The sequence below is a fragment of the Lagenorhynchus albirostris genome, chromosome 9 (assembly GCF_949774975.1).
Source record: "Lagenorhynchus albirostris chromosome 9, mLagAlb1.1, whole genome shotgun sequence".
NCBI lineage: Eukaryota > Metazoa > Chordata > Mammalia > Artiodactyla > Delphinidae > Lagenorhynchus > Lagenorhynchus albirostris.
This window is the reverse complement of record NC_083103.1, coordinates 15,306,318-15,319,238: the sequence shown is the minus strand read 5'-3', so window position 1 is coordinate 15,319,238 and position 12,921 is coordinate 15,306,318. Positions and strand designations below refer to the sequence as shown.

General features: G+C 56.2%; 1 protein-coding gene across 1 annotated transcript in view; it reads left to right on the top strand.

Annotated features, from left to right (window-relative positions):
- Window positions 1-12,504, top strand: part of CD82 (CD82 molecule) — a 52,516-nt gene extending 40,012 nt beyond the window's left edge. The window contains exons 6-9 of the mRNA XM_060159350.1: window positions 6,751-6,852; window positions 10,352-10,555; window positions 10,781-10,864; window positions 11,161-12,504. Coding sequence (XP_060015333.1) covers window positions 6,751-6,852; window positions 10,352-10,555; window positions 10,781-10,864; window positions 11,161-11,238 — 468 coding nt within the window. The 3' untranslated portion in view covers window positions 11,239-12,504. The remainder of the gene's footprint in view (window positions 1-6,750; window positions 6,853-10,351; window positions 10,556-10,780; window positions 10,865-11,160) is intronic.
- Window positions 12,505-12,921: the final 417 nt, after the last annotated feature.

The following is a 12,921-nucleotide window of genomic DNA, read 5'->3' as shown; positions in this document are numbered from 1 at the left end:
CCATCTGTGAGCGCCAACCACGTCCCAGGGGCTGAGCTAGTCACTTGGCGCACGTTTTAGTTTTGAGAGCATTTTCAAGTTTAAGAAACTGAGGCCCAGAAAAACAGTGACTTTGGGCCACGGTCACACTCAGCTCAGATGCATCAGAGCAGAGATTTCCATCTCCATCCCTCCGACCCAAGGCCACGCCTTCCTCTACTCCATGCTCCTCCCCTCGAGCTGGTATAATCTGCCTGGCCGCTGACAGGGAGCCATGCCTTAGAGACGCCCCCCGGCCCCAGAGCAGGGCTTGTTTGGAGAATCAGCTCTCCTGACTCCAGTCCAGGCTGTGTCTGTCGTGGTACCTCACCGTCCCCTCCTGTGCTTCCCCGCAACCCCCAGGCTCCACACCTCACACCTCCCGCCCCCAGCCCCAGCTGGCCTCACCTCGGCCCACCTCCTTTTCTGGAAAGCGGGGAAATTTCCTGGCTTTGCTGGGGAAGTGCTGGCGCCACTCGATCGCCCGAGTTGGAATGAATGATTTATTTTTTCTTTCCTAGCGCATTGTAAATCCCAGTGGAAGACTAAACATGCCCTGGTGGTGTTTATTCCTGCAGATGAGGCCCAGTTGGGGAGGTGGGACTTGTGTGAGGCTGAAGGAAGCAGGCTTTCTGGAAGGCGATGGGTCCGATCTTCCTTCGCTCTCCAGGCTCCTGGGCGGGTGGGAGGGACTGAGCCTCTGGGCTCTCCCTGAGGTGGTCTCCAGGGCCGTTATCTGTCCTTCCTCCCAGCAGCCACTGTTCCCAGGGCAGCAACAGGGGAGGCTGGATGCCTTGGGCAAAGCACAGGCCTTCCAAGCCGTGGGTTCTGTGTCTGTCAATGGAGGAGAATAGACCTGGCTGGCCCCCACCCCTGCCAGGGTTGCAGGGAACCCAGACTGCAAGGCTTGTAGAAAATATAGAGTGGTGGCCCAGGGCCTGGACCCCGGAACCAAACTGCCCATGCTGGAGCCCTGCTCTGACACCCTCGGCAAGTTACTCAGCCTCTCTGTGCCTCAGTTCCCTCCTTTGTCAAATGGCAGTAATCCTACAGGTCTGCTCTATTTATCTGCGATTCCAAAGTCCAAAAAACACTTTGAAAAACAAAAATACCATTTGCAACTCATTTGGTGGCAAAATGGAACCGGAACAGAAATGAGCTTGTTGATGGCCATGGTTTACCCCCTTTAGGTGCCCCTTGGGAAATATGAATGGGAGAGATTGTGGGGGGGGGTGACACATAGCTCCCAGCCCTTCCTAAAATCTGAACGTTTCTCAGTGCCAGAGCCCACTGGCCCCAAAGGCCACCTGATAGCGTGGTGGCAAGGCTGGAGAGCGTTGACAGATGGGAAGGGCATAGTGTCCGCCTGGTGCAGAGCAGATGTTTGCTGGCATTGTTGCAAGAGTTTATTATTACTGTCACCATTACTAACTTCACTAATGCCTAGTAAGGGCCCAGTAAATGGCAGCTGTTCCTGTTGTCACCAGTATTAATGTTCGTATTAGCAAGGGCTGTGGGAACCAGGATTTAGGTGTGGAGTTAAGATTCCTCTGGCTGTTTCCTCATCTGATCACTATCTAGCCCCCGTTTAGTGGGAAAAGGACAGGTCTGGGATTCAGGGCCCTGTGTTCGGGGTTTGAGGTGGGGGGGCGCCGCTATTTGCTGTGTGACCATGAACATGTTACCCAGCCTCTCTGAGCCTCAGGTGACCTCTTGGGCCATTCCCAGCTCTGACACTCTGGGATTCTGACTTGTTCTCTCCAGGCAGTGAAGGGTGGGAGGTCAGTGAGGAAGGAGGTGAACTTGTAGCTGTTTCCCAGCATGTGCTGGGAGCTGGGTTTGGTGCACTCACGCAGGCTGCACCACTGACCTGCACGTGTGAGACCACTGAGGCTCTGACAGGTTATATCAGGGGCTTGTGCAGAAGGTCTGAGGGCTGAGAGCGTGGAGGGAAGGGGCTCGCAGGGTCTGGATGGGAGCCGGGGGTTGGGGGTGGTGACCTTGGCTGGGCTGGACTGCTGTGTGCTCCCCAGAGAGGGTGGCCAGCCAGGAGAACTGTGATTCCCTCCCTCCTCCTTCCCTCTCCCACCTAAGAAGCCCAAAGTAGCCAAATAGCCATGCGCATAGGACTGAGTGCACACGTGGTGAAACGTGTTCCTTGAGGACAGTGCCGCTCTGTGAGACATCTGAGATGTCTGTTTCCCTGCGATGGAAGCTTCCTGATCCACTAGCTTGGGTTTCTACTGCCATAGGGAGGCAGCTGGAGCCAGGACAGGGGGAGGCGATGGTGACCTTCCTCTTCCCTTTTGGGAAGGGGGGAAGAAGGCGTCCAGGCTGTCCTTCTGGAAAGGAATGTGGAGAACAATGGGCGGAGACTCTCAAGCACCTGCGTGCATGGCTCCCATACCTGACTCAGGCCCCACCCTCAGGGAGCCTATGGGGGCGGGGCCAGGAGCATACGACGTCGTCCTCCTGCTGAAATCTGGGGTAACTGGTTATGTAGATTGCAGCCGGACTCTCAGAAAAGACTTGGATGGTCACTGAAAGTAAACATGCCACCCCCTCCACATTCACCAGGGCAAAGGGTCCTCATTTCTTGCCAGGATCCCAGGATGAAGCCTCAAAGCATTGGCAACACCTTCTGTGGGAAACCGGGGAGGGGACAGGAAGGTGTGGGTCCCTTACATTGCATGGGGGTACCTCATTGTAAGAGGCAATTTGACACATTAGAGCATGGAGAGAGGGCTGAACAAAGGGCCATCAAAGGGCCATCAAAGGAGTCTGGAGACTTACCCTGGGGAGGAGGGGGTAAAGGGGGACATGGTTGAGTCTCAACTATCTGAATGATGTTTGTCCTGGGAGAGAACAATTTGATTTGTTTTCTGTGGTCCCAGCTGGGACTTGGGAGGGAGAGGGAGGATAAAAACTAATGGGTAGAAGTCATTTAGGCTCAACTTAAAATGAATTGCTTGTATCAAGAGCCTCCCCAACCTGCAATGTGCTATTTTGTGTGATACTGAGGTCCCCATCACAGGGAGCATTTAAGCAGAGCGTGGAAAAGTATGGGGAGGATTCTTACGTTTGGTTGATATGTTGGACTCAAAGGTGTCTTCTAATTCTACCTCTCTGAGAAAAGTCACACTACAAGGTGACATAAAAGCACAGCATGGGGTTGGGGGGAAAGAGAGTCATGCCAGAGGATGGAAGGATCTCAGACCAGGTGGAGATGGTGGGTGGCCTGCTGTGATTAGAATCTCAGGGTTCCAGAGCTGCATATGGCAGGTTATGGTCATATCTCGTCTGCTTGCTGGCTGTCTAATCTTGGGAAGTTGTTCTCACTGTCTGAGCCCTGGTTTTGTCTTCTGGGAAGTGGGGAGGATGGCACTGGGCAGAACCAGGGCTGGCTTCCTGGGTGTGTACCCCGAGCAGCCACACAGTGTCCCACACTTAGACGGGTGCCATGCTTGGTTTGATGTCTTGAAATTCGTAATCGCTTTGAAATAAGGAGTCCTGCATTTTCATTTTGCACTGGGTTGTAAATTATGCGGCCATTCCTGGGCAAGACTCTTTATTACATGTGAAAGCAACCCAGATCTGGCCAGATCTGGCTGCAGGCTCAGCTGGATCAGGCTTCTAAAGGCTGCCACCAAGACTGTCCCTCTCCAGGCTCGGCCCTGCTCCCCTCCATTGGCTCCCGCCTCAGGCCAGCTATCCCCAGTGGCTCTTGGGGTGGCCACCAGCAGCTCAGGCCCTCATCCCACCAGATTAGCAGAAATAGAGGGCCCATGTGTGTGACCTCGGGTCACATGCCCATCCCTAGACCGCTTGCTGTGGTCAGGGTATGGAAGGCACTAAGTGGCAGCCTGGATCTTTGCCCATGGCAGCAAGGGGGCAGGGCTTCCCAGCCACATGGAGGGATTGAGGGGTGCTTACTGCTAAGCAAGGGAACTGCTGTTTCAAGAAGGGAGAGTAGCTGTGGGGCAGGCAGAAACCACAGAGAGGTTGCAGCAGGGATGAAGTGAGATGGCAAGTGTCTTCTCACTCTCCCTCCCTGCTCCTTCTTGTCTCAGGAATGGCCTGGTTGCCAGGGTAACTTCCCTGGGCTCCTGACACCGCCTCTTGGGCATTTGCTTCAGCTCCAAGCTGAACCAGCCCCTGCAGCCATGGTCCTCGTGGCCCAGTTGTGTCCCTCAGCCCCATTCTGGGCTGGAGGATGGTTGTGGTGTTTCCATGGAAACCACCCAGCCTCAGTGGAAACCACCCAGCTTCCATGACCTTCTCATTTCTGGGGCCTGAAACAGGGAAGTCTGTGCTGCTGCGGCAACCATGCCGGGTATAAATAGAGCCCAGGTCGGTGGGGAAGGGTGGGTGGGAGGATGTGGGGAGATGGCTGTCTATGCACATGCCTCTGGGGACCCCCTCCTTTCCACGCCTCAGGGATCATCTGCTCACCGGGGAGTCGAGGTGGAGCAGAGACAGTCGGGGCAAAAAGACTGAGATTCTGCAGGCAGACAACCCCCGCTGTGTGACATGGGCAAACCACTGAGCTTCTCTGGGCCCTCCTTAAAACTGCTCTGACCTGCTGCAAGGTACGGCCATGTGGTTTAAATGCCGATAGAGCTTAATGGGTAAAAACTTGGGTTCCGGAATCAGAAGCGCCTGGGTCCAAACCCCAGCTCTTCACATGTTGGCTGTGAGTCCTTGGGCAAGTTAATTAACCTCTCTGGGCCTCGTTTTCTGCGCCTCCATAATGAGGGAACGAGGTCAGTACCTGGGCCATAGGTCTGCTCAGAGGATTCAAGTGAAATACTGCATTAAAAGTCCTTAGCGTGGCGCTGGTAATAATAAGCATTAGATCAAAGTTAGCTGCAGCTGCTGTGATTACTGACAGGCAAGCTCTGCAAATTGTAGAGCTCCGTGTGCGTGATACCAAAGAAGTACTGATGCTTCGCTAAGAGTTTTATGGAAAGGGAGGGGGCAGAGAGCAGTTCCAGAGGGTGGGGCTGCCTGGGGGTGGGGCTGGTCTCGCAGGGTTGGTGAAGGCCCGCAGCAGCTCGAAGGTCGGTCTGGAGGATGTGGGTTCTCTGAGCGCTGCATTCGTGAGGAGCTGGCGGAAGCCCTGTTCACGGGCTTCTGAGCCAGGCTCTGTAAGCGCCCCCCTGGAGGCACCTGTCTCATCTCCCCAATTCCTCTTTCTCAGCAGCAGAGGACCAGGTGCGGGGCTGTCCCTTCGGTGCCCCTACCCCTCTCGGGCACCTTGCCCCAGGGTTCTGCAGGGACAGCAGGTGACCATGACCAGCCTGTCCCTGCTGGGGCACCCGGGGAGGCCCCTGGGCAAAGTCGGCAGGTGGGGCCCGGCCTCTGGGCCGAGGGAAGCGTGTCCGCAGCTCTTAGGCTGGTTTCGGGTTTGCCTCCCTTGCACAGCTGACTTGCTCCTGAAAAGCTGCGGTGGTGAGATCCTCTATTCAGAGCCCCAGTAAGAGGCCTTGGGGGCTGAAGCCCTTTGATCTCTGCACCCCGCTCCTGCCTTCACTGTAAATGACTGTTTTCTCTGGGGGGTTAGTGAAAAGCAGGTGCTTCTCTCTTCCTCCATGGGGGACCCTGGAGTCCCAGCACAGGCGGGATGCAAACTTTGTGGGGCCCTGGTGTGGGGCAGGTGGCGGGGTTACACACGCATCCCTTACCCGTGCTCGCCACACACTTACTCTGGCCAGGCTGGGTCAGACCCAGTCCCTGCCCCCGCAGAGCTGATGTTCCAGTGGGGGAGAGAGACCATAAATCCTGGAAACAGGGGAGCAGGTAATGACGAGACTATGAAGAAAAATATATCATGCTTCCCCTTGTAGGATAAGGAGGGTCTTGGAGGAGACAGAGAAGGGCTGACATTTCCTGGGTGGTCCAGGAAGGCCTTTCTGAGGAGGTGCCATTTGAGTAGAGCTGTAAAGAAAGTGGAAGAGTCAGCTGCATTCATATTTGGGGAAACAGCGTCCTAGGCGGAGGGGACAGCAAGTGCAAAGGCCCTGAGGCAGGAGTATGCCTCGCACAAAGACAGCAAGACCTGTGTAACTGAAATAGAGGGAGGACAATGAGAGGACACGAAGTCTGGAAAGAGCAGGGCCAAGTGGCGTAGGGCCTTGTGGGCTGTTGAGAAGACAGCGGCGTGCCTCCGGAGCGTGGTGAGGGGCCCTGGCTGGTTTCCAGCAGTGACGTGGACAGATTCCCGTCTAAAGGCTCATGTGCTGCTGAGTACTGAGGAGACGGCCAGGTGGGAGGGGTTTTTTTGTTTTTTTTGTTTTTTTTGTGTGGTACGCGGGCCTCTCACTGTTGTGGCCTCTCCCGTTGCGGAGCACAGGCTCCGGACACGCAGGCTCGGCGGCCATGGCTCACGGGCCCAGCCGCTCCGCGGCATGTGGGATCTTCCCGGACCGGGGCACGAACCCGTGTCCCCTGCATCGGCAGGCGGACTCTCAGCCACTGCGCCGCCAGGGAAGCCCAGGTGGGAGTTTTTGACCCTGACCACTCTGGGCTTAGCGTGGTGACCGGGGGAGAAGGTGCCCAGGAAGTACCAGGAAAGTGAAAATTGGTTGGAATGGGTGACGAAACGCTTTTGAGCTGTGAGCGTGTCCCCAGTGTTTGGGGGGAGTGGGGGAGAGGCAGCTTAAGCACATATGACCGGAGGTGGGGTGCGGGTTTCGGGGAATCTGACCTCGGTCCTCACTCTCCCCTCTGCAGCTGAAGCAGGAGATGGGCGGCATCGTGACCAAGCTCATTCAGAACTACACGGATGGTCACGAGGACAGCCTTCAGGAGGCCTGGGACTACGTGCAGGCTCAGGTGAGGGGACGTGGGAGACTGGCCTCTGTGTGTCTGTGTGTCTGTGGCTGGTCGTCTGTGGGCCTGGGTGTGCCTGACAGACAGACGATGTTAGCGGTTTGAGTGTCAGTGTGTATCTGTTGGGGGCAGGGCTCCTGAGCCGCCCCGCTTCCTGCCACCCCCAGCATTTCCTCGCCCAGGGGCCCCGGGCGCTGGAGGCTGCTCCAGGGCTGTCCCCAAGTGGCCAGAAGCAGAGGTAGCCCTCGACTCTCTCCTCTGAAGCCGGACTGGGGCGTGCTGACAGCTCCCCCTGGAGGTTAAGAAACCGGGTGCCGTGACAGTCTGCAGAATGTCTTGAGCATTTTGTAGCATAAGAGAGTTTGGTGGTTATAGCTAAAGGATAACTTGTCTGGCTAACTAGTTCTCTGGAAAGTTATGTGGTTACCGGGCCAGCTGTTTGCAATCAGCTGGTTAGCAGGTTCAGAATCCTTGTATTTTATCATAAAGGTTAGAAAGCTTAAGTTTTTAAATAATGGTTGTCAGCTAAAATGCACAGCCCCAAGGAATCCCCTTGTTTCCATTTTACTTCTAGTTTAATTGGGAATGAAAGTTAACGTTTATTGAAAGCTTCCATATCTATGAAAATGATTCTATGATTTGCTGATATAATAAAGTATGTTGTCAGATTTCTTACTACTGATTAGCCTTAAATTCCTAAAATAAAAATATTTGATCAAAAAAAAAAAAGAAACTGGGTGCCAGAGCTGAGATGCTGACGCAGGTCCGAGTGGAGGCTGCCTTTGGGGAGGAGCCGCGGGAACCTTCAGGGGTGAAAGGAATGTTCTATTCAAATCTTGGTCCAGGTGGTGGTTATGCCAATATGGGTGGCAAAGTTCATCAAGCTGAATTTGTACACTTTGGTGTGTGTGTGTGTGTGTTCCACCTCAAAGCGAAAGAGAGAGACTGGCTGACTGACTGACTGACTGACTGACTGCTTGATAGAATGACTGACTGACTAACAGAATGACTGATTGGCTGACTGACTAACAAGCAGACTGACTGACAAACCAGCTGAATGACTAACAGAATGACTGACCGATTGTCTAAATGAATGAATGACAGACTGATGGATGAAACAACTGACGACTGACTGACTGACTGACTGACAAAATAACAGCCTAACTGACTGCTTGATAGAATGACTGACTGACTAACAGAATGACTGATTGGCTGACTGACTAACAAGCAGACTAACTGACAGAATGACTGACAAACCGGCTGATTGACTAACAGAATGACTGACCAATTGTCTAAATGAATGAATGACGGACTGATGGATGAAACAACTGACGACTGACTGACTGACTGACTGGGTTCCCAGCCTGCCTCGATGATGGACCAATCAGCACACACGCAAAGCGCCCTCAGTGATGGGACCCCAGCTGCCCCGCTTTGGTGGTCCCAGATGTGTGCCCTTGACCAGGAGCCGCCCTCTCCATGCTGCAGCTCCCCCTCTGTCACAGAGGGCCCTGCACACAACAGGCACTGCCTGCCGGCTGCCTTTGGGGAGACCTGTGGGATGTGAGGGGCAGGGACAGGACAGCACGAGAAAGCCTGACACCAGGAGAGCGTGGAGACTAGAGATGGGTCTCTGTCCCGGCAACATGGGCATGTCCATCATCTGAGCTGGGAAGAAGGGAGGGTGACACATTCTAGCCTGCGTGCTTCACAGAGTTTTGGTGACACAGGGGGCCTGTGGCATCTGGAGGGCTCCAGGAGCACAGGGAAACTTTTTCATGCCCCCTTTGGTTTGATCCACAGTGGCTGAGACGCTTTGCTAAGATTAGAGGGAGCGGGGTGTCCCAGGGTGAACAAGTGTCACCCTTCAAGGAGCCTGGGGACAGAGGCGGGTCCCTGGGGAGGTGATGAGCACCCCGTCATGGGAGGTGGTGGACTGACTTGGGGATTCCTGCAGTTTGCAGGGCCTCTAGGTGATTTGACGTCTGTCAGATGCTGCTTGGGATGGTGGTAAGAAAACAGAGGGTGAGTCAGGCTCCCAGGGCTGAAATACAAAACTCAGCTACTTCCTGGCCAGGCCTTCTCTGAGCCTGTTTCCTCATGTATAAAATGGGACTGTTGACCCATGCTTACGTGAGATGAGTTTATAAAGCCCGAGGCACTTATCATGTGGCATGTGGGTGGTGATGTTTAATCATCACGCACAACCACTGAGACACCGGGGGCGTCAGTGCAGGGGCTCCTGGTGAGCGGGGCTTTGCCTGGCGCAGTCGAAGGACCAAGGCAAGCTGCCTCATTTTGCTTGGGTGTGGGAGGGCCTGTGGGTGCCCCTCAGAGGTCTGAGGTGCCAGCCTTTCTTGCTGGAGAGGAGGCAGCCAGGCACCTGCAACATAAAGAATAAATCCTAGACTAGAAACTGCCTGGAGCCGGAGAACGCCTGAGCGAGCCTGGCACGCCCTCTGCTGGCCACCGCGCTGCTGGTCAGGCACTTCCCACCCGAGATAGGAAGGAAGCAGGTGGGGAAGCGACCTCGCGCTGGGCAAGGTGTCACACAGCTCTCCCATGCTAGCCCTTCAGCCTCCCGGGGGCCCTAGCAGAGTGGCTGTCATCACCCCATTCTCCGGTGAGGAAATTGGGGCTCAGAGAAGTGCAGCGGCTTGCCTGTGCACAGGGTAGGGCCAGAAATGGAAAGGACCCTCCCCCGACTCTGCTCTGCCTTCCCGGGCATTTCCCGGCACAGGCTTAGTCCCTGAGGTCCCAGTCCTGTCGGGAATTCAAGCCCACATGTGATCTGAAGCCTCTCGGGGTCCCCCTCATGAGCCCCCAGAAAGACTCTTTGCCTCAGGAACTAGAGCATTTTCTCCTCTAAAAAGGTAGATGTACCGTGTTTCCCCTTTCACTCTGGCAACCAGGAAGCTCAGAGCCAAACCTCAGCTCCAGCATGTTCTCAGAGCCGAAAAGTGGAACTGGCCTTACCCGGGCGATTACCGTGCTCTCCAACCTGAGCTGGATGCCTTGCCTGCCTCGTCTCATTTGGTCCTTATAACAGACCGAGTTAGGAACCTTTGTTCCCTCCATTTTGCAGATGGGGAAGTTGAGGTCAGCACTTTGATCAGAGTTGAGTAGCTGGTAGGTGGCAGAAATGGGATTTGAACCCGGTAGCCTGACTCCAGCCCCCAAACTCTTAGCCGTGTGCCGTCTGCCCGCCTCACGTGCCGTATACCTTGACCATCTTCTTCCAACTTGACCGTCCCTCCTGCTCTGCTTTATATTTTTGCTGATTTTGTTTCCTCCTGTTTTCATCGTTTACGGTATATCCCGAGAGCCCCTTTAAATCCCTTGTGGCTCACAAATGCCAAAGTGAAGCGTAAACTCTAATCCTGGTGGTTTGGCCGAGACCGGGCTTGGGGGCAGCTGGAAGGGGCAGATCTGAGCTCCTGTCCGGGAAGACCCCAGCTGAGTGGGCGATGGACTCGAACAACCTGTCCCCTCCTCTGCCCAGGTGAAGTGCTGCGGCTGGGCCAGCTTCTACAACTGGACAGAAAATGCCGAGCTCATGAGTCGCATCAACATCACCTACCCCTGTTCCTGCAAGAACAAGAGCGAGGACAGCAGCATTTCGCCGCAGACGGGCTTCTGCGAGGCCCCCGCTGGCAATGGGACCCAGAGCAGCAACAACCCCGACGAGTGGCCTGTGTACAAGGAGGTGCGTGGACGGCTGTCGGGTAGGGCTGGGCTCGGTGCACAGTGGGTTCAGACCCTCAGTCCCCCTGGCTCGCTCATCTATGTATTCATCAATGTCTCCGTTCAAGGAACACCCAGACCCCTCTCTGCTGGCCCTCCAGGCTGGGGGTGGCCCCTCCTGGGGATTCTGAGTGATGGGGTGAAGTGGCCCATCGTGGGGTGACGTGGCTGTGTTCTCCACTTGTAGGGCTGCATGGAGAAGGTGCAGGCCTGGCTGCAGGAGAACCTGGGCATCATCCTTGGCGTGTGTGTGGGCGTCGCTGTCATCGAGGTCTGGGTCCCATCCCCTCCAACCCTCCCCATGCTGCCCTCCCGGGTCGTCCCTGCTCTGCAGGCCTCCAGTGCGGGGAGGGGCGGGTTGAGGCTCTTCAGCTTCTAGAGGCCCTGCGGCTAGCGTGGCCTGCCCGCTGCCCCTCGCCGGCCCCTCTGCCGCCTGCATCACAGGCTGGTCCTGAGGCTCTAGCTGAGGATCAGCTTCATCCAGGTCAAGTCCCGTGTGTTGACCTGGGGCCTCTGGGGACCTGGGCAGCCCGGCCTGACTCTGACTCTCGCCTCCTCCCTCGACAGCTTCTGGGGGTGCTCCTCTCCATATCCTTGTGCCGGCACATCCATTCCGAAGACTACAGCAAGGTCCCCAAGTACTGAAGTGGCCGCTGCCCCCACCTCCCTGCCTGTCCCCCAACCTCAGGGCTCCTAGGGGTCTCCCTGGCTCCCCCTCCAGGCCTGCCTCCCACCTCACTGCCAAGCCCCCTTGTCCGTCCTGTGCTGGCTGGAAGTGGGGGGCGTCCTGGGGCCTGGACCCCTCTCCTTTGCTTTTCTGCCGCCAGCCTTAAGCCCCAGCTCTTCTGTGGCTCCTCCGCTCACTGTCTGCCAGGGTTGTCTTAGCAGCTCCGAGAAGACGCTCCCTGCACAGGTGGGCTGGGCTTCTACCTGCCTTGGGGGCTGTGTATATTGCACGGGAGGAAGTGTATTAAAAACTTGGGGGCGGGGTGGATAAGGCGCCCTGGGCTGTCGGGTGACTGCCCACTGCGTGGGTCAACTTTGTTTCCACTACTTTGTTTCCACTGTCCTCGATTTTCACATTTTCGTTGAGGTAGCGGGGTGGGGGGGCTTTACCTGACATGAGGAGAGCACCCCTTCCCCAGCCTGAGCCAGCCCCACCCGGGCAGCTCAGATCAGTCTGGGCCGTGCTGTGGGAGCAGTGCCTAGTTGAGCTGGGCTGGAGCGGGACTGCCTGGGCCAGAGGGTCTGGACTGGCCCTGGGCCGCCTAGGGAATCAGATGGGTGAACCCTCCGGGTGTGGCACAGAGCTGGCCCTGCATTCTCCAGGACCCTGAGCTGTCCAGGGAAGCTAGAGGATGCTTTTTCCTGTCCTCTGTCCCCTGGGATGGGTGGGTAAGGCTGTGCCTTGTAGGGGAGTGGGGAGGGGCCCTGTGTACAGTTCTGTAAAACATAGATGACTGATTATTAAAGAAGATTTGTAACAATCCAGCCGGCCATGGTGGGGATGCTGCTTCCCCGGGTTGGGGGAGGACCGCAGGGGAGAGGTAATGTTAACAGAGTGGCTGGGTCTGCAGGAGAGAGTTGTGGGCGCCTGACTGCTGTCTCCAGGGCCGGGGGCCCTTTGGGGGCATCTCTGGTCCCCTGTTCAAGCTGGAACCGTGAGAAGTGTGACGCCTGCCTCTTGTCCATTTGCATGGCTGCCGGCGTGGCTGGAGTTTGATTTGTGTGTTCAAACAGGTGTAGATGGTACCCCTAGGTTCCGGCCTCCTAGACCAGGGTACAGGTGCCCCTGGGCTGGCCGCGGGGGTGCATCAGTGAAGCCACAGAATGAACTCCGCCTCTTTCTAGAGCATCTGTTTTTCACAAAGGAAGGAAACGTTTTCATATTAAAGAAATGAGATGGAGTAAGATGTGCAGAGTTCAGGAGGTTTTTAAAGACGCAAGATGAGACTTTAAAGGAAGCTCTTACTTGTGCACAGGGGTGAGCCCCACACACCCCCTGCCAGCATCACAAAGCCCAGAGGAGGTGTTCAGATGCTCTGCCATCATGGCGGCTTTAGGACATATGAGGAGGAAGTTCCCTGGGGTGGAGGGGGGCGGTGTGGTGGGTAGGGAAGGCTGGGAGAATGGCCAGTCTAGGGTGGCACTTGCTCTGCCATCTCCTCCTCTCCAACTTCTCCGGGACGGGGCCCTGGAGGCAGAGGAAGGGGCCGGTGGGGGACTTGCCTCCCTGAAGTGGGGCGAGAAGGGTAGTAGAGGTGTTTCAGCGGGACCCACCAGGTGGCGCTGCCGCCCCAGCCTTGGAGCTGGTGGAACCCAGAGTTG